The following is a 24,994-nucleotide window of genomic DNA, read 5'->3' as shown; positions in this document are numbered from 1 at the left end:
AAATGTTGATTATCAACCCCAAACATAACTGGCTTCTGGATTTATACATAAAAAGGGAACATTATTGTATCTTTTTTCTTTACTCTGATATACATTTTTCTTACTCTGTAAAAAACTACATGAACCGTTAAAAAAAAAATCACCTCAAATTTTTAAATCACTAATGTGAATAAATTAATTTGGAATTTATGACCTGCCTAATGTAGAGCAATCACATATGACAGAAGGGAAATGCTAATGATCAATATTTTGACAGGCTCAAGATGCCACTCTATCTTGCATTCAGTAACAACATACATATTATCAATCATTTGAACAGCTGATAATGGAAACATGAGCCAATCTATGCCCGTAAGCACAAAACTGATGTAATTGCTCTGAACCAGGCACACATTAATGCTGCAAAATCAGAGTCAATTTGAGACAACATTTTGGCTGCCTGTAGCAAGAATGATCTGTGTAATATGGAGGTTGCACAGGTTGAATGAAGGCATGTATTTGACAACTTCTGGACCATATTCCCTGAGATTATAAGTCGTTTCTTGGAATGTTTCTCCAGGGCTCTGGCCCAAGAGGACTAGTAGAGCAGTGTCTTTATGAGTTTGGAAGGAAGCCAGAGTCAGGGCAGACAATTTCCACCCTGCCGCTGTCTCTTATGGCCACAACTTTCCAGGCATGGTTATATGGGCAACTCAAGGACCAAACTACCATTTATGTTGTCAAGAAGTATTGCAATAATAAATGTTCTACTGAGGGACTATCATTGGTGTCACACCAGTTGTTAAACACATTGATCATACTGGAATTCTAACTTACAAGTTGTTTCTGAGCCACTTAGAGGTTCACTGCTTTCATCTTCTACCACAGAGAACACTTTAACAACATATTCTGTTTCAGGTTTCAGGTTTCTCAGAACTGTAGTAGTTTCCGCTCGATTTACATAAAACTACACAAAAATAAAAGCAATGTTAATTTAATTTACCAAAGTCATCTTCAGTCTTGCTGCATATTACTCTTGCATCAGTGGAGTTACACTATAAATAAATTCATCCCTTAGTCTTCTGCATGTTTAGTTTTTCAGTATTCTGCCCCCATTATGTATGAAAAAGCATGTTGTAGGGATTTAGGCAGACATATGTTTTCAATAGTGTACAATTAGATTAAAATGACTCCCTACTTTCACAGGTGATATTTATACTACCCAGTGGTTCTCATACTTTTGTACTGGTGACCCCTTTCAGACAGCAAGCCTCTGAGTACATTAAAAATACTTTTTTACATATTTAAGACCATTATAAATGCTGGAGGCAAAGCGGGGTTTGGGGTGGAGGCTGACAGCTCATGACCCCCAATGTAATAACCTCGCAACCCTCTGAGGGGTCCCAACCCCCAGTTTGAGAACCCCCTGTGCTACACATTATTTGGTTGAATGGGGAACATGCTTGGAAATGTAATTCAAATTCTTCCTCCCTGTTTTGGAAATAGAATGTAGACAGTATGGCACCACAGAAAATCGAGACTTGTATAGCACATGTACTGTATGCAGTGATATTAGCAACAAGGATCAACCAAAAAGAAGCAGAAAGTCTTCAGAATAAAATGCCATTGGATAAGCAAGGTATAAAGTCAACATGTGCCAGAATGGCTGCCACCTGCCCTAACCAAAGGACAGATCCTGAAGAAAGTGCTAGTTTAGGCTGAGTCAGATCTGAGTATGGATTTAACAGTCTTGACCCTAACTTTGACCCTAACCTAAATACTGTCTCACAACCTGTAGAGCCCACCATCCCTCTTGCTTTTAACCATGACCCAGAATAAGGTGTACTAAAGGACCACTATTTCTAGTTGCTGATATGGTCAGAGAGTTTTCATGAATGGACTTGATTAAAGGAACATATGACTGTGGACGTATGAATCAATGGGCATTACTAGGAAACACAGACAAGTATTTTCTAAGGTATATTAAACTCCAAGTTTCATAATTTTAAAATATCCAAGATCATCTGTAGTATGAACCTCATTTCTGTCAGGTTTTTGAAACACAAAGCAAAAAGAATGTAACTTGCTATTTGTGGCCAGGAATATATCCCTTTTGTAAGATGCCTCCATGCTCTTTGAGACAGAAGTCCTTTCCCACCTCACACCGCTCCACACATAACCAGCATTCTTTCAGATTAACACAAACCTTAAATTGGTACCATGCTGTCTTGGCAGAATCTAGATGAGAGAAACTTCAATATGCAAGAGTCTGCGGTTCAGACAGATAAGATCAGAACAGAGATTCCAGGTACTAACCTGCTGAGGTGGGCCTCCAGAAACAGGGTAGTATTCAACCCTGTATCTATCCACGCTCTCAACAGGTGCAGTCCACGTCACTCTGAAAGAACGAGGTGTCACCTCAGAAGTCACCAGATTGGAGGGAGATGACAAACCACCTACAGCATTGAAACAAATAAAGGGAGATGCTCATTAATGACGATGGGAATGAAACTCAGAATTATACTCAAGTTCAACTGCTTTGAAAAAAATATTTGCTGCTGCTCTTTGGTGGTATTTCTGAAATGACGCCTCACATCACCGGAGGAGCCCTTACAACAGCAATGACAATGATAGCCCAGCACCACATCATTACATGGCTCTGTGGGCAGTAGCCTTCCTAACAGACCTATGCACGTTCCCTCTCCTTCCTACCCCACCCCGAACACTAACATTTGATAGGGAGAACCCTCATCTTGAGGGGCTCTTTTTCCATGCTAAGCTTTGCTTCTGAGCTGTAAGCCAGCCAGATTTCACATTTCAACAGTGCAGTCCTGTTAAAACTCTTCCCGGGTTGAGTAACGGTCAGTCAGCCAGCGAAGAACCTTCCCGCCTGGCCCTCCACATAAGGAGAGACACATCAAACAACATCTTTTCCACATGCCTGACCCTGGGAAGAAGCGTCAGCCACATAATGCTGGTGGAGGCAAAACACAGTTGTTATCCCAGGCCTGCAGCTTCTTTAGGTCGGTAGCTGAAAAAGCAGATTGATTTGACAGTTCCCAGTCAGCAACGGAAATGAATTTTCAGGCCAAGGTACTAAAGCACATAGACTGGGAGAGGGTGAATTTGATTGAAAAGGAAGACGTACCTGGGCCTTTTACACTATTACACAGATTAATCGTTAAGTCATCAACAATATTAACGAGGAAGGAGAAATCAGCAACGTTGTAAGCATGGGTATCATCTGGATCTGTTGCAATCTGCTTCAACTCATTTTCATCCGCATTCTTAATACCTTAAATACATGACACATGAACAAGACTTAAATGAAGTGTAATACAGCTAAGCCCCCCGCACCGAAACACATCATTTCTATCGCATTCCATGGAGTCAAGTGCATTACTACTCATCTATTATGTTTTAAAACTCATCTCTACATTCAATTTCTCTTCATACAATACTTACCAATCGCAAAAAGTTCCACTCCCTCATCCCTGAGTCTCTTTGAAGGAGCCACTATATCGTCTTGTGATTTGCCATCAGTGATGAGGACACCGATTTTGTGAGCTTTAGGCCTCAATCCGACTTCTGGTTTGAAATTGTCTTTTAGGATGAAACTCAAAGCCATTCCTAATGTGACATAAAGAGGCAATTGGTGAGTACTGTACACTATTACAAATATACCTTACTGGCAAACAAATATATTTCACCATAGCCATCACTGACCACATCACTCCCCTCTTTACATCCTTTCAAGGGCTGCCCATCATCTTCCACATCAAATTCAAGCTTCTCATCTTCCCCTACCAGGTCCTGCACCACCTCTGCCCTTGCCAACATCTCTGCTCCCCATTCTTCCTCCTCTCCCTTTTATAGCCTTCCCTCCTGCCAAAATCCCCACCACAGCACCCATTTTTATCTCCACACTTGTTTTCATGCTGCCCCTTGTGCATTGAATTGCCTTCCCCTCTTTTCATAGGCCAAATTATTTCATCCATCATATTCCTTATCTACCCAAATTCTCCTCCATCAAATCCCTCCTTAAAACACACTCTGCTGAGAACCCTTTCCTTTGAATGATAACCTCAGCAAGATTTCCCCAACACTTCAAGCTTGTGCCATCACTTTCTGTATTATAATATGTCTGAACAGTTTTAGTCATGTCCAAACTAGACTGGAAGCACCTTTGGGCAGGGAATTTTTTTATGATGCACAGTGCTGAGCTCATTGATAATAATGACCAGATAATTTATGGCAATTAATGAAACATTTTTAAATATAGCTTAAGGAAAACTAAGGGAATGTAACGTACCTGTTAGTGTATTGCCTCCTTTGTATGGTAAGTTGGCCACAGCATCTAGTAAACTCTGTTTGGAACTGTAAGTATTTAGGTGCCATTCTGTTCTGGGATCTCCACTATACTGAGCAAGAGCTGAAAAAGCCATTATCACTCGGTTACTACATTGTTATGGAACAGTTATGTGCCCAGACCCCTTTTATACCTGCAAGACTTACCAATCTGCACTTTGTCACGACCAATATCAAAGACTTCAACAATACGAGCAATGAAGTTCCTGACTGTTTTAAAATTTGGTCTCCCGATACTCCATGAGCCATCCACCAGCAGCACAATATCAGCTTCTGCTGTGGTAATACACTCCAAGCCTGCCACACCAACCAGAAAAAAAACATGTTATCCATATTAATCCATGCAGGTACTTTATTTTCTTCTGCCCTCTTCTACACTACATGATATACACTGAATTGACTTACTGACTGAAACTTCTAGCATTATCCACTGATGCTCTGTGGCCTGTCAATACCAGCTATTGATCCACTATTCATGAATTATTTCATTGGTACAAGATTTATTAATTTCCTCATACACACATCCCTCCCAGAGGGACCTCTTCTGACATGTCAAAATTCATGAACATGCTTTTCCTTACTATGATAGGCTTTACCTAGCTTGATCTTTATTAATGGAAAATAAATTTATTTCAGATTCCTGAGGGAACAGAAGTTTAAGCTAATAACTAATCTGGCAGTGGGAATGCCCTATATTTTGAATGAACTAAACGCTAAAATTAAAATATGTGAGCATTTTCAAATGATCCAGATTTACATTATTTTAGTCTAGAATCAGGGGCTAAACTAATGTCCTGTTTTCAATTATACACTGGAATAATTAGTATATATCATTAACATATTCAGGTAAGCAACATCACTCAACTTGTAGAGAAATAAAATAAATTAATATAGATGGTGCAGAAGTTTGCACATGTAAAACAAGAAAGAGAGAACATAATTTAGAAGAAGATATGCAAACAAATACACAAGTCAAGAGATATAGAAATGACAAAAACAAACATTTATACAAAGCTGCATTGTTTTGAAAAGGAAGAAAGTTATCTCAGATACCCTCAGTTTACAAACTATGGAATAAAAATATGAAAAATTTCAGTTTCATCATATTAGAAATCACAGAATGTTTATACAAAGCAGAAAGATACAAGTATTTAAATGATCTTATTATCAGTCATTTGAAAAAAAAAAACACTTGTTCACTCTCTTTTCCGGGAGATTGAGTTACCAGCTGCAAATTTTCTGGCTTCTTGCCATCATAGCTTCTGGTCTTTATATGGAAGAAATCCCATTGAGAAAAATCAGCCAAACTCATCACAGTTGAAAGACATTGTGATTTCATCTATGTTCCACATAATTGATCCAATACTGTAGACTCCTAACTACTCGATGTACCTGAGGGTTTAAAAGCATGGTCCTCTTCTGCATAGAAAATACAGATCTAGTCTTTAATCAGGACAATACAAATAGTTTGTGGAGTAGAGTTTAAGTAAAATCTTGTTAGATCAAAACTGCATGCATATGTTCACTAATGAAGCTTCATGTACCTTTAACCAATTAAATTACTTTGGCTTTTACTTTTCTTCCAACTCCCATAATCCCACACCTGAAAGTTCTAGCAAAGGCACTGTATCTTTATTAATTTTTGTTATTTTAATAAATAGACAGGGTACCACTGCATACAGAATTTACTTTCCCAGCTACAAATTTCATTTTTCACAGTAACCATGATTCTAGTCCATGCATTACTAAAACAGCTTAGCTTACTGTATATTACATTGTAGGAAGGAACGGTAGCTGCAGTAACATAAACATAATAAATATGCCCGGTGCAATTATTTTTCTGCCAGAATTACTAGTTTCTCTCCCATTTCACTGGAAGCATCCTTTCTGCTGCTATGCCACCTTTCTCAATTTTACCCTCTAGTATTATATAGAGTTTCTGGCCAAGGTCAGTAAATTCTCTGAGGCACTATATTTCAGGCATACCATTGTTCTAGTTCCACATAGGTAAACACCTCTTCAAATCCAGCAACCACTGCTAAATAACATTTGTAATTGCAAACAAACTAGGGTTTTCTGCCTACCTGTTGCAAAAAAAAGGGAGCTGTGTACTTCAATTTTTGGCAATCCAAAAATAGTTTAAAACCTACTTACTGAAGCACATCATCAGCATTTTCTAACTGCTGTTGATAAATGTTATATAAACGAGTATTATTTTTCCATAACATGGTGCTCAAAGAGGGCATTGAATAAAAAAAAGTATCTTTAAAAAGGCTAGGAAAAAAAGAATTTATGTTTGCCTGAATATCATGTTTGGCAGCCAAAAGTAGGTTTTTACCAAATTAATTTCTGAGAGACCTTTTACAGGGGTTAGGATAGACTTCTACAGTAGATACTCAGGGCCAAACCCTCTGTCCCTCTCTGCGGGGCATGCCAGGCCTGAAATGGAGAAGAAATGCCATGGTTCGCACAAACACAGTAGGGTAAAGGGAAGCAGAGGTCCCTCACAAACATGTTTCTCAGTCCTTACACAAACTGGAGCTCAACTCCAGGCAGGGGCGCTGGAACAATTTGTATAGTGGGGGTGCTGAGAGCCATTGAACCAAACAATAAACCCTGTATATGATGGAAATCACTTCAAGCCAGGGGGTGCAGCAGCACCCATGACTCCAGGGGTATGGGGGAATGGTGGGCAATATGAGTCAATCCAGATACACAGGCCCAATACCACACACAGGGAGAGTAGCTGCCTTGACCATTACATGTATTGTTCCTCAGTCCTGTGCACAATACCCCAGGGATGAAATTCATCCTTGTGCAGACAACAAACAAAAGGCCTATGCCCACTTATGACCTATTTTAAGGATGCTAAGTGGTGGATAGGCCCTGTCCTGGCTCTCTGTGCAGAGGTGTATTTCACCCTGTGTGCACAACTCACTTAGGAGGGCAGCATTCTCTGATCAAGCATTTGGCCCTGTATGAATGAATATAGGCATGTATGGCTTCTAGATACAGTGAACTTGGTCTCGACTAATCAGCACTGCTTAACAGGAGTGACCTTTTAATAAAAGTGGAAGAGAACTGTACTCATGAATTTAGGCATACTTGAGGATACAGGTTTTACTGTTCATCAAACCCTGTAAATAAATGTTTGTTAGTTAAATGTATTGCAGCATCTTATGATAAAAGTGACAGGGAAATGCTAAACCTATCTGAAACATTAGAAAACAAAAGACAGATATTCCATTTGCCTCAATGTGATCAGGTTTACCTCCGGCTAAGAATGGCATCACAGTAGCATCTGAAAGGGTGGTCATTTCTTGGCCAACCAGTGGTGCACTCTCCCCTCCTTCAAACATTCCAAAAACATTTACCTTATAGGTAGTGCCTGCCCTACAATTGTAAAAAGAATACATGGATATGTCAAATCAATTTGATCAGCTAAATGCTGATGTTTCACCAATAAATAAACTAGACCTTTTAACGTGGATTTGATTGCTTTTTAGATATCTCACATGTGAAGCATGATCATAGTTTCTATACTGACTATTACTATATTATGTTATATGGTATAGTACATGTTCTAAATCCATATGTCTGTGTTTGCTTACATACCTCCTAACTTCAGTGAGAGTTTTCTTTAAGGTAGTATCTGAGTGAGGAACTAAGGAATTGATGATTTGGCCTTTCGTTACATTAAACATAGCTACTCAGTTTTTTTCTATAGAGGAGAAGGTCTAGAAATGTAAAGCCCTGAGTCCTGTGCCTCAACTGATATAATGCGGCATAATTCCATTGAAGCCAATGGAGCTCTCCTGCTTTATACCAGCTGAGTGTCTGGTTCCAGATCTGTAACTATATACCATAGTTTGTTCATTTGAGGTCAGATTTTTAATGGTGCCACTTTGAGCATGCCCAACTGACACACACAGGGCTGGTGCAACCCATTAGGCGACCACGCTAGCATTTGGGGGGAGGCATTTCGGGTCCTTCGGCAGCGGCCGGATCTTCGGCTGCCCTGGTCGTCGGCGGCATTTAGGCGGAGGGAGCTGGGGCAGGGGGGCGCGAGGAGGGCCGCCTGCAACAAGTAAGGGGGGGCGGCGGCACGCAGGGGAACCGCTCCCCACCCCAGCTCACCTCTGCTCCGTCTCCTCCCCTGAGCATGCCGCCCCGCTCTGCTTCTCTCCCTCCCAGGCTTGCGGCGCCAAACAGCTGATTGGCGCCGCAAGCCTGGGAGGCAGGAGAAGTGGAGCAGTGATGGCGTGCTCAAGGAGGAGGCGGAGCAGAGGTGAGCTGGGACGGGGAGCTGCCGCATGGTTCCCCAGGCCGGGGGGAGCTGCCGCAGGGGGGGCGCCTTAGGGCGGAGAGCTGCCACAGGGCTCGGGGAGGTGGGGGGCGCAAGGTGGAAGTTTCGCCTAGGGTGCGAAACATCCTTGCACCCTCCCTGGACATACATACAATTCCTGATGCTCCCATGCAATTCCCAGTGCTCATGTAGGAGTATGACATGCTCAGAATTGCATCTTTAAATCTCGGGGTCTTCCCCAAATGAACATAGAGCTCTATCCAGAACTGAACTACAATTTTAGCTTCAAAATTCTTTAGAAAAAAGTTTGGACAACTCAATCTTCTCCTCTGCTCCTAGTATCAAGCACGCCATCTTGCTCTCTCACATGCCCCAGTGATATCACAGACAGAACATTGGAATCCATGCTTGCAGATGCCTTTCTGGGATTGAATAACAATTCCCTGGAAGCCCATGGCCCTTAAAGGTTTTTCTTACTTATGCTTGACTCTGTCCTACCTACCAGCCTCTTTATCATCATGGCCCTAGTGCAGCCTTACCTACAATAGCATTAAAACTAAGGAAAAAGGGGTATCTTTGTGAAAAAATACATACTTCTTTCATAAACACATTGCTGTAAAGAAGGGATGGTAAAGCTATTCATAACCTGAGCCATTTTATTTCTAATAATTAAACTATTAACCCAAAATTAAAAAGAATTATTAGCCATACCTAAGCTCCTCCAATACAACTGTATTGTCATATGGCCCAACAATTAGTTCTCCAAGTCTATCTTCTCCTGTTGGATGGAAAGTTATTTTGTAACCTCTCACTTCCCCAGGGGCTGGCTCCCAAGTTACTCTGAAACTTGACATAGTGGAATCAGAAGTTTTCATGTTTCTGGGTGGTTTATAAGGAGAGGCTGCCAGGATCGAAGGGGAAAAAAGCCATAATTTAGATCACTTAAGTATATGAAAAATATTAGTAAATACTACTACAAAAAACCCATGTACAACTGCCGTCAGTTATTAATTGTTTGTGTATTTTTCAATTTAAAACAATATTTAAAAAGCACCTATTCCGGGCTCGCACTGGATTTGCTTGGCATAATCACTAGTACCAAGCCATAAGAGGCAAGACCAGATGCTTCCTCTCAACCCAAAACCAGAAAATAAGAAAATTACCAACCAGACATTAAAACAAGCACAACCGCCCTCACCCACAAATACCACCAGCCCTTCTCAGCTTCTTCCTCCTTAGGGGTAAAGATACAGGCCTTGCAGCATGTCCTGAAGGTCAAAAGATTCAGGCTATTTCACACCAAGGAGGGAAATAAATTCCAAAGTTGAAGCCCTTCATAAACAATGCCCTGCCAGCAGTTCCCTCCTTTTGTACTCAGAAGGCAGTGTGGCAGGTCTCAAGCCATTTAGAGATTTACGGGTCAAACTTTACTCTCTATTTTGAAACTAACAGGCAGCCAGTTCAGATCAGAGCACACTGGTGTCATGTGCTCCTGGTGAGAGACACTGCTTAGCAAACAAGTGGTTGATAGACATGGCAATTTCTTGCATAGTCCTTGAAAGACCTTATTGTATTAAGTTTACATATTATTGTGGGCCAGGATTCTATGTAATCTCTCTAGGGGGAGATGGGGCAGATGTGAGACGAGAGAATTAAAAAATTATACTGAAAATGTGCCAGACAACTATGGACTTTGAGTAAGCATGAGATGGGTCCAAAGTGCAGGTTGTGGTACAAGGTGCTCACAATGACTCTAGTGCCCCAGTGAGCCACACTGGCAGCAACTGAAGCAGAGAAGTTGTAACATTTGTCTGTTTCAGATATTGCCCTACATCCATGGAAGAACACAATTAAATCCAAATCCATTTGATTTTCTCTGCAAAGCACCAGACAATTGCCTTGCAAAAGGAAGCACTTGTATCAGAGTGAGGACAGATCAGATTAATGAGGCTCTCCACTACTCAAAACAAATCCCCTTACCAAGGCTTAATGCATGATGTGTTGATTCTAAAGGGCTCTGAGAGAAAATATTGTTCCTTCAACAAACTACTCTATCCCTAGCCAGAGTTCCATGGACAGCCCTCTAGTCACCTTCCCTCCTGTTTTAGCTACTGCGGATCATTGTAAACCATGGTCACCAATGAAGCCAAATCCTCATAAAACAACACATGCAGTCCATCTTGATAACAGGAAGGCTAAGCGCACCCTGAAAGTAACCTTTTATGGCAACACTGAGTGACATGACGCCACGCCGACCTATGTCAGAGTGAGACTGGATCGCACGCTAACCTTCCACGACCATCTGAAGAAGGGAGCTGCCAAGACAAAGACAAGGGTCAACCTGGTCCAGAAACTGGCAACCACAAGCTGGGGAGCATCAGCATCAGTGTCATGGACATCAGCGATGGCCCATGGGTATTCCGTACCTGAGTACCGTGCACCACTATGGAGCAGAAGTAGCCATACTAGACTTGTTGATGTCCAACTCAACACTGCGGTGTGGTGCATCACTGGAACCCTCAAGTCGACTGCAACCCTTTGACTGCCAGTGCTGTCGCACATTGCTCCCCCATCCATTTGCCATGATGCCACGAACCTTTGGGAATTCCAGAGGATCATGGGAAATGAACATCTTCCCCTCCACCAGGGCCTAACAACATCCCTCACCACCGCTTGAAGTCATGTAAGCCCTTTTGGACCCATGCATTTAACCTTCAGTGATGCAACTTCAACCCTGATGAAGCTTGGAAAGCTGAATACAGTTCACAAGAAGTCACAAACACTTCGTGAAAGACCTGATGCAGAAGATCTCTGGCTTCAATCTCCCACGAAGCTCATGGGCAATCCTATACCACATCCGCACAAACCATGGCAGATGCAGATACTTGCTGCACAAATGGAAAATTAAAGATTCTCCAGAGTGCGACTATTGTCACTAGAACAGACCATGGAATATATAACAACTCAATGCCCGATTCGCGAATACTAAGGAGACATCACCGCAATACACTCTGCTACTTCAGATGCAATTATTTGGCGTAACCATTTAAATGTCAATGTATAGTTGTTGCTCTATATTTACATCAGCCATATGAAGAAGACCCATGAGGACAACGCCAAGGAATAAGTTCCCCAAAGGCCACTTCAAGAATTACAAAGACAAATTACTAAGTCCTAACAAACCATTGAGAAGTGGTCTGTTGAAGGAACAATATTCTCTCACAGAACTGTCCAGAAACACTTATTTTCCATTGACTTCTAAGGACCAGCCACCAGAACAGGTTTGCTGCTCTAACAAAAGTGGTATACCCCAATCTCAAATAGCAGGAGGCAATGATCAGGCCATGACACAGGTAAAATTTTCAACAATCCCAACTCCATGCCCATCCTGTAGCAATTTTTTGTTAATTCCTGTTCTTGGAGATCTGGCAGATAACGGATTAGCTAACACTTGGTCTACTTACTGTACAATTGCTTTTCTACCCCCTACAATGAATACCTTTAATCATAAGATTTTTACTATTTATTCAAATTTAATTATATATAATACATACCTGTTGTTCCTTCTCCTTGCCTGTGTTTTCCTTCCCCAGATTTATACATTGGAATAACAGAGATGTTGTATTTGGTTAGAGGCTGAAGTCGTTTTAACACTGTAGTTGTGGAAGTAGCTGGTACTTTTGCAACCACCTGCCTTCCTCCACTGACTGGTCGGTAAACTACACGATAGCTCACAACTTTCCCAGGTGCAGGCTGCCATGTAATTCTCATTGAATTCTCCGTCTCTTCATCTACTCTCACCCTCCTGGCATTTGGTGACACTTTTCAATGTAAAAATATGGATAAATATTTATTTTGTCACATAAAAACATGCACAGATATGTCTACACATTCATTCAGCACTATGAATATCATCTGTGATTTGTCCTTCCATATTACAGCATATCATTAAACAGGAGTTCATTTGCGGTTCTAAGAGCCCGTCATGAAAACTTTCTGATCCCGCTGGAGTAAATTAACACAACAGCTATGCTTAGATAACTATGCTTTCCATCACAGAGCAAAAAAATGAGCAATTCATGTAACACAGTAATCCAGCATAATAGGGAGTTCTACGTAATAAAACATCATTTTTGGTAACCCATTGTTTAAATAATGAGTTCAGCACTTCCAAATGCTAGTGATAAAAGGCCAAATCCTGCAGACATGACTTGTTTGGTTTTTGGGGGGGAAGGAGGATTTTTTTATACAGGCAAAACTCCCTGTGAAGCCCGGTTTTTCAGACCAAAGAGGTTCAGATTGTTCTGATAAGGTACTGACAAGCATCCAAACTATTGGGTGGTTATCTCCAAACAAACAGACCAGCCCAATCTTTTGTGAGTCTCCCACCTCTAATCTTAAGGCTGTAACAGTTCTGAAGAGTGTGGATGTCTTATAAAGCACTTCAGTTTCACTCTCCAGGCAATAACACCCAGGCTTCTTAAGTCACGTTCCTGCCTTGTAGCAAACACCATCAAATAAAAAACCTGAAGTAAAATGGAAGGTATGTCTGGTGCTGGCTGTCAGCTTGGGCATGCCACCCTAGGTTTTGGCAATGCAGAGCCTTCTTGGCATGCCAGAGTCAGAGTCGGTTTTCACTTCACTGAGAGGTATGCCACAGAATGCTGAAATAACCTCTCTCAGCATTTGGAACTGGCCATAGAATCATAGAACCATAGGCTTAGAAGGGACTGCAAGGGTCATCTAGTCTTTCCATTCTGGTCTGTTCACTTTCAAACAGCTGTAACATTAGGAAGATTAATACTATGTGGTGTTGGTCACATAAGAAAAATGTAGAACTGTGAGTAAGAGATGTAGCCAACTTCAAACCCACTCACCTGAGCCTGGGAGGAGGAAATCACAGGGCAGGAAAATTACTAACCCCAATGGAATGAACTCTGACTTTCCTCTCTACCCTGGTCACTTGTTCCTCCCGTCAGGGCCGGCTCCACCTTTTTTGCCACCCCAAGCGCGACGAAAAGAAAAGAAAATGCGATCGGCGGCACTTCGGCGGCTGCTCTACTGCAGCCGCTTCATTCTTTGGCGGCAATTCAGTGGCCGGACCTTCCCTCGGAGAGGGACCGAGGGACCCGCCGCCGAATTGCCACCGAAGACCTGGACATGCTGCTCCTTTCTGTTGGCCGCCCTGAGCTAGTGCCTGGAGCCAGCCCTGCCTCCTGTTTCTCCCCCAACAACCACACCCTCCAACCCACAAAGCCCGAGGAACTATCCCCAGATTCTGCCACTCTCATTCACGTTGAACTCTAGCTTACTCATAAGTAACCCCGTTAATTTCAATGGGACTCTTTGCAGAGTAGGGTACAATTTAACATGAATAAAAGTAGCTGAATCTGGTTCCATGAGATATAAATGACCTATGATTATAAATAATCATAGCTCAGAAAAAAAAGTGGGGGGATGGTACTTCATTGAGTTGAGATGGGCAAGGGTTTGGTTGGGTTTTTTTAAGGAGAGGCGTTAATAAAAAATAAGGTCTAGTCTCTTGTCAATGTAAGTTGCATTAATAGGAGTATCAAGAGTTTGTGCGTGGGATAATAAGTGTCACAATATCCCAGGTCACAATTCAGGCTGTTCTTTGGGGTATGCTGTATTGCACTTACCTTCAGTAGTAGCCTCTCCTTCTAGAGGAGCTCCGTCTCCACTGTTATAAGAAGCAATGACTGAAATCTTATATTTAGTCTCTGGCTGTAAATTTTCCAGCTCAGTATTTATTACATTTCCAGGAACTGTGCTCTCCCCAGTCTGACCATCATAAAGCGATTTCCATACTATTCTATAACGACGAACTGCTCCTGGAGCTGCTGTCCAAGATAGTCCCATTGTAGTGTCAGTTATGTCTCTAATAACCAAATCACGAGGTGAGCCACGGTCTGCAAGAAAGGAAGTCATAAGAGAGGGACTATGACTAAGACACAGCTAGCGAATATTATAGCGAAATAGGAACAGAAAAATAAAATGCTGAGAGAATAAAATTAAAATGTTCACAAGAACACCAGCTCAAATGAAATACAGTCATTCTTTTATGAGGAAGATTAAGGCCCTTGTTCAGCAAAACACTTAAGACCATGGTTAACTTTAAATACATGAAGAACAAGGAGTACTTGTGGCACCTTAGAGACTAACACATTTATTTGAGCATAAGTTTTCATGGGCTAAAGCCCACTTTATCAGATGCATGCAATGGAAAATACAGTAGGAAGATATATATATATATATATATATATATATATATATATACATACAGAGAACATGAAAAAAATGGGTGTTGCCATACCAACTCTAATGAGACTAATCGAATAAGGTGGGCTACTAGCAGGAGACAAAAAACATTTGTAGTGATAATGAGGATGGCCCATTTCAAACAGTTGACAAGAAGATGTGAGTAACAGTAGGGGGAAAATTAGCATGGGGAAATAGTTTAGTTTGTGTAATGACTCATCCACTCCCAGTCTTTATTCAAGCCTAATTTAATGATGTCCATTTTGCAAATTAATTCCAGTTCTGCAGTTTCTCGTTGGAATCTGTTTTTGAAGGTTTTTTGTTGAATAATTGCGACTTTTAGGTCTGTAATAGAGTGACCAGGGAGGTTGAAGTGTAAATCTGTTAGTCTCTAAGGTGCCACAAGTACTCCTCGTTCTTTTTGCTGATACAGACTAACACGGCTACAACTTTTAAATACATGAGCAATCTCAACCCTACTCAGCAAGACACTCGATCTTGAATACTTTGCTGAACAAGGATGGAATTACTTACATGCTTAAAATTAAGCATTAAAATTAAAATTAAGCATGTGCTTCAGTGCTTTGTAGTTAATCTAGGTTAGCTTTATCTTCCAAACTAGCAATTATGCCTCACAATCCATCTTCATCCCAAAAGCTCAAGTAACTCATTTATAGGCAAATAATGAAACCTTGGGTAATTTTTTCCTGATGTTAAATCTATGTGAAAAAATTCCTTCTAAATTTCTTGAGTCCTTCACCCTTTCTTTACTTGTTCATATCCCCTTATCCTTATATTTGACACTGCCCCCAAACAGCTATCCTCTCACTTCCTTCTATAAGTCTGTATACACCAAAGAGAAGTCTATTCCGCCACTAATGCAAGGGCATTTATGCATATAGGGTTTATTGGATTTACCAGAAATAAATCACTTTCCACTGCTTGATTAATTCAGACACTTAAGAGTTTTTGTTTGCTTGTTTTTCAGGAAACATTATGGGTCCAACTTCAATCAATGGAATTTACACCTATGTGACTTGGACCCCTGGCTCACCTAAAGCATCAGGTAGAATAATCAAGTCCCTCTATCATTCCAATTGTTCTTTGTTGTATCTTTTCCATTTCCATAACATCTTTATTATAGTAATAGGTTAAGAATTGCACACAGGTTTTTCATAACATGTCCCCATTTAGGAAATGTCTGACATTGTTTTCAGCCCTTCTCTCTTTCCAGTGCCTCAGAATTATAGATTTGGCTGCTATCATTGCTACCAGCACCCATCTTCCTGAATGGTGTGAGAATATACCTGTCAACTGCCCCCACTGTATTTATTTACAACTAATCTGTCATGTATTTACAACATAAAGTGTAGTAATTGTAGGCTGGAGGTGTTATCTTTTCTGTACTAAGTTTTGCCAGACTCCTGTTGTATTGTTCTTCATAGCTGGTTGTCCTCACATTTCTTGGAGTGCACTAAACAGCTCCTTAGTCTGTATAAGCAAGAAGGTGTAAGCTAGAAGTCTGATGCTCACTTTAATACACCAGTTTCATGCCCATATAACTCTGTTGACTTTAATAGAGCTCATTGGTTTAAAATTAATGAAACAGCCTGGAGGATTAGGTCTATGGAGTTTGCTGTGTTCAATGTGACATCTGGGTACATTTATTAATGTGAGCTAAAATATGCTACTGGAATAGCTAGAGCCCTAGTTTTTTTTCTTTATGCAATGGCAAAGTTGTAGCTATAAACAAAAATCCCTACACACACAGATGCAGCGCCTACTTCGACGTGTACTCTATGTGGAATTCCTTACTGATCTCCCTAAGGCCTTCCTGCAGTGAGCAAGGCTGCAATGGCTCCCCTGAATGGCTGCTTAGCAAGAGGTTCCCCCAAACCAATCTCTGTTCTAGGCTTAAGCAGGGAGGAGGGCCTTGAGCCAGCCCTCTGCACCACAGGTAAGCTTTACCCAGTGACAAGTACCCACTAATATATTTGAGATTGACCAGAGCCATAGTACCAGAATCAAACCTCTTTGAATGCGGGGGAAGTTTCAACCCTAATCCAACCTCCACAGAACAGGCTCATCTTTGCAAATACTATCAGGCGAGAAGTTTATAATTGTGAGCTGATTTCAATGCAGAACTATGCCTGGAAGGGTTTTCAGATTGGTTCCAATTTATATGCCATGGTTTAATCTTGCTAGGCATCTGTCTTTATTTAAACCCTGATCCGACACAATCCCATTGGATATCAGAGGGGTAGCCGTGTTAGTCTGTATCCACAAAAACAACGAGGAGTGTGGTGGCACCTTAAAGACTAACAGATTTATTTGGGCATAAACTTTCGTGGGTAAAAAACACACTTCTTCAGATGCATGGACGGAGCTTAATCCCATTGGAGTTGGTAGGACTACTTGTATAAAGGCTGAAGGTTTGAATGATATCGTTGTAGCAATAATCAATGGATTAAATAAACATGGTCTCCCATTAATTCTGAATCAGTGAAAGAATAATTCCATTTTGGTTTATTGATGAAAGGACACAGTTGCTGGGATTTTATTAAAATGTTCTTAGTGGTTGTATCTTTAATAAACAGAATACATTTGTACAATCTTATTTTTCTAAACCTAACCCATTGCTAGTATGTGATCCAGACAAGGATCCCTTGGATATCTCATCACCTTTCTCTGGTTTTTCCATCCAAACTTGAACACAAATTCCTTCAATCCTTCTAGCCTGCCACTCTAAATATGATACGCACACAGAGGCACTCTTGATTTCAAAAACAACATTTTAAGATCCAGCTTTTTGTTACAGTTGAATTATTTATTGTCATAAGGAAAAATAACTCACTACTGCATCTTTCAGTGTAACTTTACCCTGTTATGCTAAAAGAGCCAGATTCATCCTGATATACACTCCATGCAAACTCACTGATTTCAGTCCATTAAGTCAGGGCAGAATTTGGACCCCAAAGAGTAATTTTCCTGGAAGACTGAAAAAAGATTTGTCTTCAAAAGTAAATTACACCAATTTTCTGTCTACTCTAAAGTTTCTGCTCCCAAGCCTTGGCTTTTTCATTCAATAAAAAAATCTGAATATAATCCAAATGGAAATATTATGGAAAACCCAACATGATAGAATGCACAGATGTTTCACAATACAAACCTCTCTTTCCATATTTTAATGTAATATAAATATACAAGTCACTTTATACTGACTACTTCAAATCAAGTCTCTACCATAACGATTTCAATATTAAACTATCTGCTACCACAGCACAATTCTCAGCAAATAACACTGGGACAGTATGGCTAATGATGTGTTGGAGACACTGCAACAATCATTGCATATTTAAACCAATTATTAAATTATTATATGTGCCACTAAATAGCAGAAGAAAATAATTTATTTGCAATGGAGTGTAATCAAGCCCAGCTACCGACAAATGTTAGCTCTGGAAAGAAAAAAGAAATCATATGGAACTAAAGTACCACTTTTTGTTGAATAAAAATAAACTTTGGGCTTCTTACCAAGCCGCCGGGCCTAAATGGAAAAATTTGACTTCAAATAGCTGGAAACTGCTGACAAGGCATCTTACCAACTAAGGGAAATTAGACTTTTAATGTTATACTCCAACTGAGAACATTTATCTAAAATAACACACTAATTTGATTTGTACCTCATGTGTGAGGTATGTTTGTAGGCAGATATTTTCACAAGAAGCTACCACATGAGTATCTATGGGTCTGGAGGTGGGGGAGAGAAGCAGCTGTGTTTAGAAAGTGGTGCAAAGTCCTAAGTTATTAAGATTCTGCTAAGCATTAACTAAGCTGCTACATTGGGAGTTTAGAAATATACTTAAGTTCAGTGACATTACCAGTATAATGTAATGGCTAGTAGGCATACAATTATACCTATTAGCCATGTTTAGTTTGTTTGAGAAGTATAAGTATGCAAATCACACGGTAAATCTGCTAACCTACTATTTATCTGTCATAGAGGTTTGCACTGCTGCCTATCACTAACGTATCTGAGCAATTATTCTGATCTTCTGTTTAAATGTTCAAGAATCTTAATTGCTAAATGCAGGACTGGCTCTAGGCACCAGCAAAGTAAGCATGTACTTGGGGTGGCACAATTCCAGGGGCAGCATTCCGGCCACCCGTGGGTTTTTTTGTTTGTTTGTTTGTTTTTTTGCTTGGGAAGTTGCACTCTTGGGGTGGCAAATTTTTTGCTTGGGGCGGCAAAAAACCTAGAGCCAGCCCTGGCTAAATGCTCCAACAAAAAGGATTCTCATACACCTTAATATCTCTGCTGCTTACAAGAACAGGATAGCCAAGGAAAGTAGAAAGACCATTCACAATAAGGTAGGGTAAGGGCCTGGTGGTGAAGCAGATGGTGGTTGTACTGGCTGGTGGTGGTCTTTGGCTCAGAGCCAACAGAATCGGCATCGTCCTCTCTGTTTTCTCCCTTGTTTGGAATGGATGCCCCATTCATCACAGCTCCACTTTTTCATCCTGTCCCAGTATCACCATCACATGATGAAGTGCTCTGACTTTGAAAATTACCCAAGAGCCCCTGCCCCCAGTAACTGTGCTAGGCACTGTGGTGTTCAATTTTGACTTCAACGGGCTTTGGCTCAGGTTCTCAATGTCTCTACAACAGTTTCCTCACTCCAATACGTCTGTTAGTCTATAAGGTGCCACAGGACTCTTTATCGCTTTTTACAGATCCAGACTAACACGGCTACCTCTCTGATACTTATCCTCACTTAGTATAGACAGACCCTTAGATATAAAACAGGTTCTCTTCCTTCCAGCCCTGAATCTCTGCAAGTCTTCACTTTTCATATCAAGGTTTTCCATCATGCTGAGCCAGAGACACAATATCCGATTTAAGTCAGTTTCCTACACTTGCTTGGCTCTTGTCTCCTGAGCTCTCCAGCAATCATTTTTGCTCCTGAACACATGACTTAATCAGTTAAGGCTACACTTACACTACTAGCTAGGGTTGGGCGTATAAACACCAGCCAAGCTGCAGTAGCATGGGTAGCTGTAGCAGAGGCACGGCTGAGCCATGCCGAGTACAAGCCCAATTAAAACCGATGGGTCTGTACTCAGTACGGCTGGGCTGGGCCTCCGCTGCTCCTACTTGAGCTTGATCAGAACTACCCCAAGCGTATATACACCAGCAAAGGAATCACATCCATAGTTCGTAGTGTGGACATAGCCTAAGGGTAAAAACCTTAACAGTCATAAAAAATAAATGCCCGTATTCTGTCCTCAGTTACATACCCACAATTCCCTCTGATTTCAGTGAAAGATACACACCTCTATCAGGCCCAAAATGTATACATTTTCTATACATGTACTCAAGCTAGTTTTCAAGATTAATATGTAACCGTAAATCTCACACTGATCCATATTTCACTTAGATTAAATGTAAGTTAGATCTGAGCCAATATCCTAAGCGGTCAGAATTTAATCAACTAAGGAAACAAACCCCCTCATGCCGTGCACACACTGAACTTTTACGGCCTGATTCCTTTCTTGTTCACAACAGTGTGAATCACGAGTATCTCCACTGAAGTCAGAAGGCCAGATCCTCACATCCAGCCAAGTTCATCTCAGAGTAGGACGTGTGTGTGTGTGTGTGTGTGTGCGTGTGTGTGTTGGATGGGACACAGCTACCTTAATACTACTCCTGATCCAGGCCCTGCTGATGGTCAGATTGGCCTCTGGCAAAAGATAGGACAGCTACTTAAGTTGACTGGTAATGTCTCCCTAGGGGCCATTATGCAGCTGAATACGTTGGTGTGCAGAGCACTCTGGCCACACCTCTTGTCATGTGACATAACCTGCTATGCCGGGGAAGTTGGAAGGGGGTAGAACAGAGCTTCCTGTGCCAGCTCTCTGCTAGTGGAGGATTCCTCTACATAAGGAGAGTCCTCACTTGCCCTTTTAGGCCAGGTTGCTGGCTCTTTTGCACAGGAGGCTGAATCAAGGAGCCCTGGATCTGGTCCACCAGAGTTACACCAGCATAAAACTGATATGAGATCAGAATCAGCCCCTGAAAATCTACCCGATCTATCTATTCCAGCAATTAATTAGTTACCCAGCAACTGATTAGTTAACTATTTGATATATAATATTTAGAAAATCAGTTCAATTTTTCTTATATAGTTAATCACTTCCTCTGAGTGGATTTGTTTTTTCCTGCAAATGGTGTACTTCCCCAGACAAGAAAATTCAAATGATTGTTCGATGGTTATCAAAAGTCACTTGCAAATGTCAGGGTGAAAAATCTTGGAATGTATCACTGAAAAAAATGCATGAGACAGCACTAAATCTCTTTGAAAGACACTGAGTCCTTGTTTCAGTCTATATGGAGAAGAACTACGTAATTCAAACATTACGGAAAGTTCCTATGATATGCTAAAAACTTCATTGTCAGGAAATGTCACTTGAGTTAGCCCCATTCACTCTGTAGGAGGTCATTCATTTCTAAAACATTCTTATGTTGCTATAGAAACAGCAAAAAAACAATAACATATACCTACTAAGAAACCACTATTCATTTCCTGGCCAAAAAAAAAGCCAAGCTCTGAGAAATGGATACAGCAGAAGAGTCCCTGAAACTAGAAAGTGAATCAACTATGATGAATCCTCACATCCCAATTCTCACAGCATTAAAAGAAATGGCAGAACTGGGCTGTATAACATTTAAATGGAAAGACTTTCATACTAAGGGGGGAAAGACCATTATTTAATCCCCAATAAAGAATATCTCCTGAGTATAGTAAAATATGCAGTTCTTGTTCTTTACATTACACTAATCTACATTATAAGTATTGGGTCAGATTCTGATCTCAGCTTCACTGAGATTTAAAGCATGATGGGCTGAACCCTCTCCTGGCGTAAAACCTGGCACAGCTCATTTACTTCAATCGAGTTATGTCAGTTTACACCTGCAGAGATTCTGGCCCAGTAACGTCTCTAACATAAGTGGAGTTGCTCTGGAATTACTGTGGTGCAAGCAAGATCAGAATGGGGCCCATTGTATCTTGTTCTGATAAACAACTATAAATGCTTTTTTTGGTGACATTGCTCTCAAGTTCATATTTCAAATGGTAATGAACTCCTCTGCTTTAGACGTCTGATGCATTCACCCTCACCAGCAGTAGCTGTGATATCCTTAAGGCAGTTCTCAAAAATCCTAGCTTCCAGCAACAGGGTGCTCATAAAATAGATTTTCATCTTCCAAAGCATGAAGACATAGATTAGGACTAAACGTACCTGTATAGACTGCCTGACCTAGAGAGAATTTTGTTTTTCTTTAAAAACTGCAAACTATTATCTGTTCAAGTTAAGCTATTAAACAGCCTGTGTACAGTATGTTCTTGTTATCTGACAATATGCCTCTGGGCAGAAAAGGAAACTCTTGCCAGGCCTGCTCTTACCACCCCCTTTCCCAGGGGAAAACAGATTAGAAAAACAGTAGCTCTCAGAAACAGTTGATTGTTAGCTATCGACTGGATTTCCACTCCCCACCCTCACTGTGTTCACCATTATATCCTATTTCTGGGGTATGACGTGGTTTTGGCTGAGTTGATGTAACAAAATAAAATGGACAACTCAGTGTGTTGCTGGGGGAATCTTTCTGCGGGTTTTCTTAAGTCTCGTCTGTATGTCAACTTGTGATTTGTGTTGTGTCACTGGGACAGAGAGCTAGGGAACAGCAGCAGACGTAGCTCTCCAGTCACTGCAACTGCTATTAGTTGCCTGGGAGTAAATCTGACAATGATAGCTGTGCCTAACTGAGAGATTGGGAACAGGCTGGAGACAGCTACAAGGCTAATTAACACATTAGCCCAGAACGTAGAAAAGGCACCGAAAGGAAGTGCCAGGGTGGAGAGAGAACCAGAAAGAGGCAGGCTCTCAGAGTCAGTCCCACGAGAGATCTCTGAGGGCGAGTTCTCCAACCTCTCCTACCCTTGGTCTAAGGGGCTGAGGGTGATATGCTATTGTAGATCAGGTCTTGCACAATGCTGTGAAGATGGTGGGGAAACACTGTAAATAAGCCACATGTGGTGTTTACAAGCAAAGAGTCTCCACGTGGTCTGCGTACGCAGAGGAAGATAGGTGAGAAGGAGCCTCATCCTGTTATAATCAGCATAAATAATGAAGAATACTGTTAGTGTTGCATGAAAAACAAGATGGCCCTGCTTAGGTGCCTCCACTGCCACACATCCTGTTTCACTAGCTGAATTCTGTGGTTGGTTTAATTTTCTTTTCCTTTTTGCAGTTTCATTTCTGTCGCATTTAAAATTCAATATAATTCTATTTAGCTACTGGTAAGGGAAAACATCTACTAGCCACTTCTGTGAGTTGAAGGGAAGCCAAAGCAGTCAGATCCTGGCTGGGGAAAGAGGGATGGCTCACCCCCTTCAAACCTACCAATGCCATCCAACCAGAGCTTTGTGGTGTCAGGCCCATATATTTTAGAGAGAGGATGAGTATGGAGCAACTTCTGCAGCATTCTCACCTCTGGAGCCTGCAGCTATCCAGTCAAGGGCTGATGCAGTTTAAGCATTTTTATCCTCCACAAACTTTCCTCTGACTGTTACTCCTCATCAATGGGTGCACTCAGACAATGGATAAAAGAGGCTGAAGACCTGTGCTCTAAAAACAGCCCCGGGACTACTGTCAACCTTCTCAGATCTGTATGAATGGGGTACGAAAAAAACCTGCTTATTCCATGGGATAGGGAAACCCACCTGCCCACCCCATCCCCAACAAAACAGTAAGGAAGAAACCCATGTCCCCTACACAGGAATAAATTCCACAGTATGGAATATGGCCCTCCATTTCTAATTTCCCATGTGCTTACTTCTTCCTTCTCTACTGTCTTTGAACAGTTTATAAAACACTGGGCCTCTGGAATGTGTTTATCCTTGGACTGGATCAGATAGCTATGCTAACATTTTATATAGCTGAGATTAACTGGAGTTCTTTGAAAAACTTTGCACCTGAATTCTTTTAGAAGGAGAAAAGATGAGGCCAGTGCAGACCAAGTCCTGGGAAAGATAAAAGGAAAGGGAAGGGAAAATAGGAAGAGATCCCAAATGGTAAACAAGGACTGCAACTAGCACAGCAACTGAATGTTTTGGAGGGTTTTTTTTCCTCACGGAGACTCCTAGAAAGGACAAGCCTGTCCCACATGGCTCAACACACTGTAGAACATTTATGTGTTGCAATGGGGAGGAAAAGGACAGATTTGAAAGAACAGGGAAGCGGGATTAGTAAATGCAACAATATACTTTGGAGAGACCTCAAGAAAAAGAAGGTGTTGCCTTAAGTCACTACGTCTACACAGCAAACACCTGTGGCTGGCCCAGATCAGCTGACCCGGGCTAGTGAGGCTCAGTCTGCAGGGCTGTAAAACCCCTCTGTAAACATTTGGGTTCGGGCTGGAGCTCAAATTCTGGGATCCCATGAAGGGGTGACAATTTTTAGCCCCACAGCTCGAGACCTGCGAGCCCAACTCAGTTGACCCAGGCCAACAGTGGGTCTTTTATTCCAATGTAGATGTACCCAAAGGGCCCTATTGCCTATTCATTAGAATTCCATGGAATCATGGGAAAGTTTGGATTTTTCCTTTTGTTTCCTTCCATCATGACTAAACAATAGCAGGAGATACATTTTTAGATTATTTTATCCACTCTTGTTTCATTAGCTTTACCTTTTCTCAATTGCCTCATTTATTTTTCTTATTATTTCTCAACCTTCCCTCCATGGACGAACCATTTTATTTCTTGGTACTGATCAGGAAAAAAACATATTTGAAACACTATTCCAAACATTAAACCCAGATAGCAAAGTCTTTGTTTATTTTGATGGCAGGCAGGGGGTGCCTTGGGGAGGCATTGATTTCTCCAGGAGTTAAGGTCTGTGCCAATTTGATTCTCATAGCTTTCATGTCACAATATAGTATTGTTATTTTTCATATGGCTTTCTCTTATTTGAGAAACTGAGATATATAAAGGGGCACTGCATTTA

The 24,994-nt window shown here is 41.2% G+C and overlaps 1 protein-coding gene across 1 annotated transcript in view; it reads right to left on the bottom strand.

The window, feature by feature from the left end:
• Positions 1-24,994, bottom strand: part of COL12A1 (collagen type XII alpha 1 chain) — a 132,418-nt gene that overhangs the window by 70,049 nt on the left and 37,375 nt on the right. Inside the window, 10 exon segments of the mRNA XM_026654613.2 lie at positions 817-946; positions 2,296-2,435; positions 3,128-3,274; positions 3,445-3,609; positions 4,292-4,411; positions 4,495-4,644; positions 7,619-7,740; positions 9,365-9,554; positions 12,208-12,474; positions 14,314-14,583. Of these exon segments, the coding sequence (XP_026510398.1) occupies positions 817-946; positions 2,296-2,435; positions 3,128-3,274; positions 3,445-3,609; positions 4,292-4,411; positions 4,495-4,644; positions 7,619-7,740; positions 9,365-9,554; positions 12,208-12,474; positions 14,314-14,583 (1,701 nt within the window).

Source organism: Terrapene carolina, unplaced genomic scaffold (genome assembly GCF_002925995.2).
Source record: "Terrapene carolina triunguis isolate 2854851 unplaced genomic scaffold, T_m_triunguis-2.0 Scaffold42, whole genome shotgun sequence".
NCBI lineage: Eukaryota > Metazoa > Chordata > Testudines > Emydidae > Terrapene > Terrapene triunguis.
Note: the sequence above shows the minus strand (reverse complement) of the source record. Positions and strands in the feature narration are given on the sequence as shown.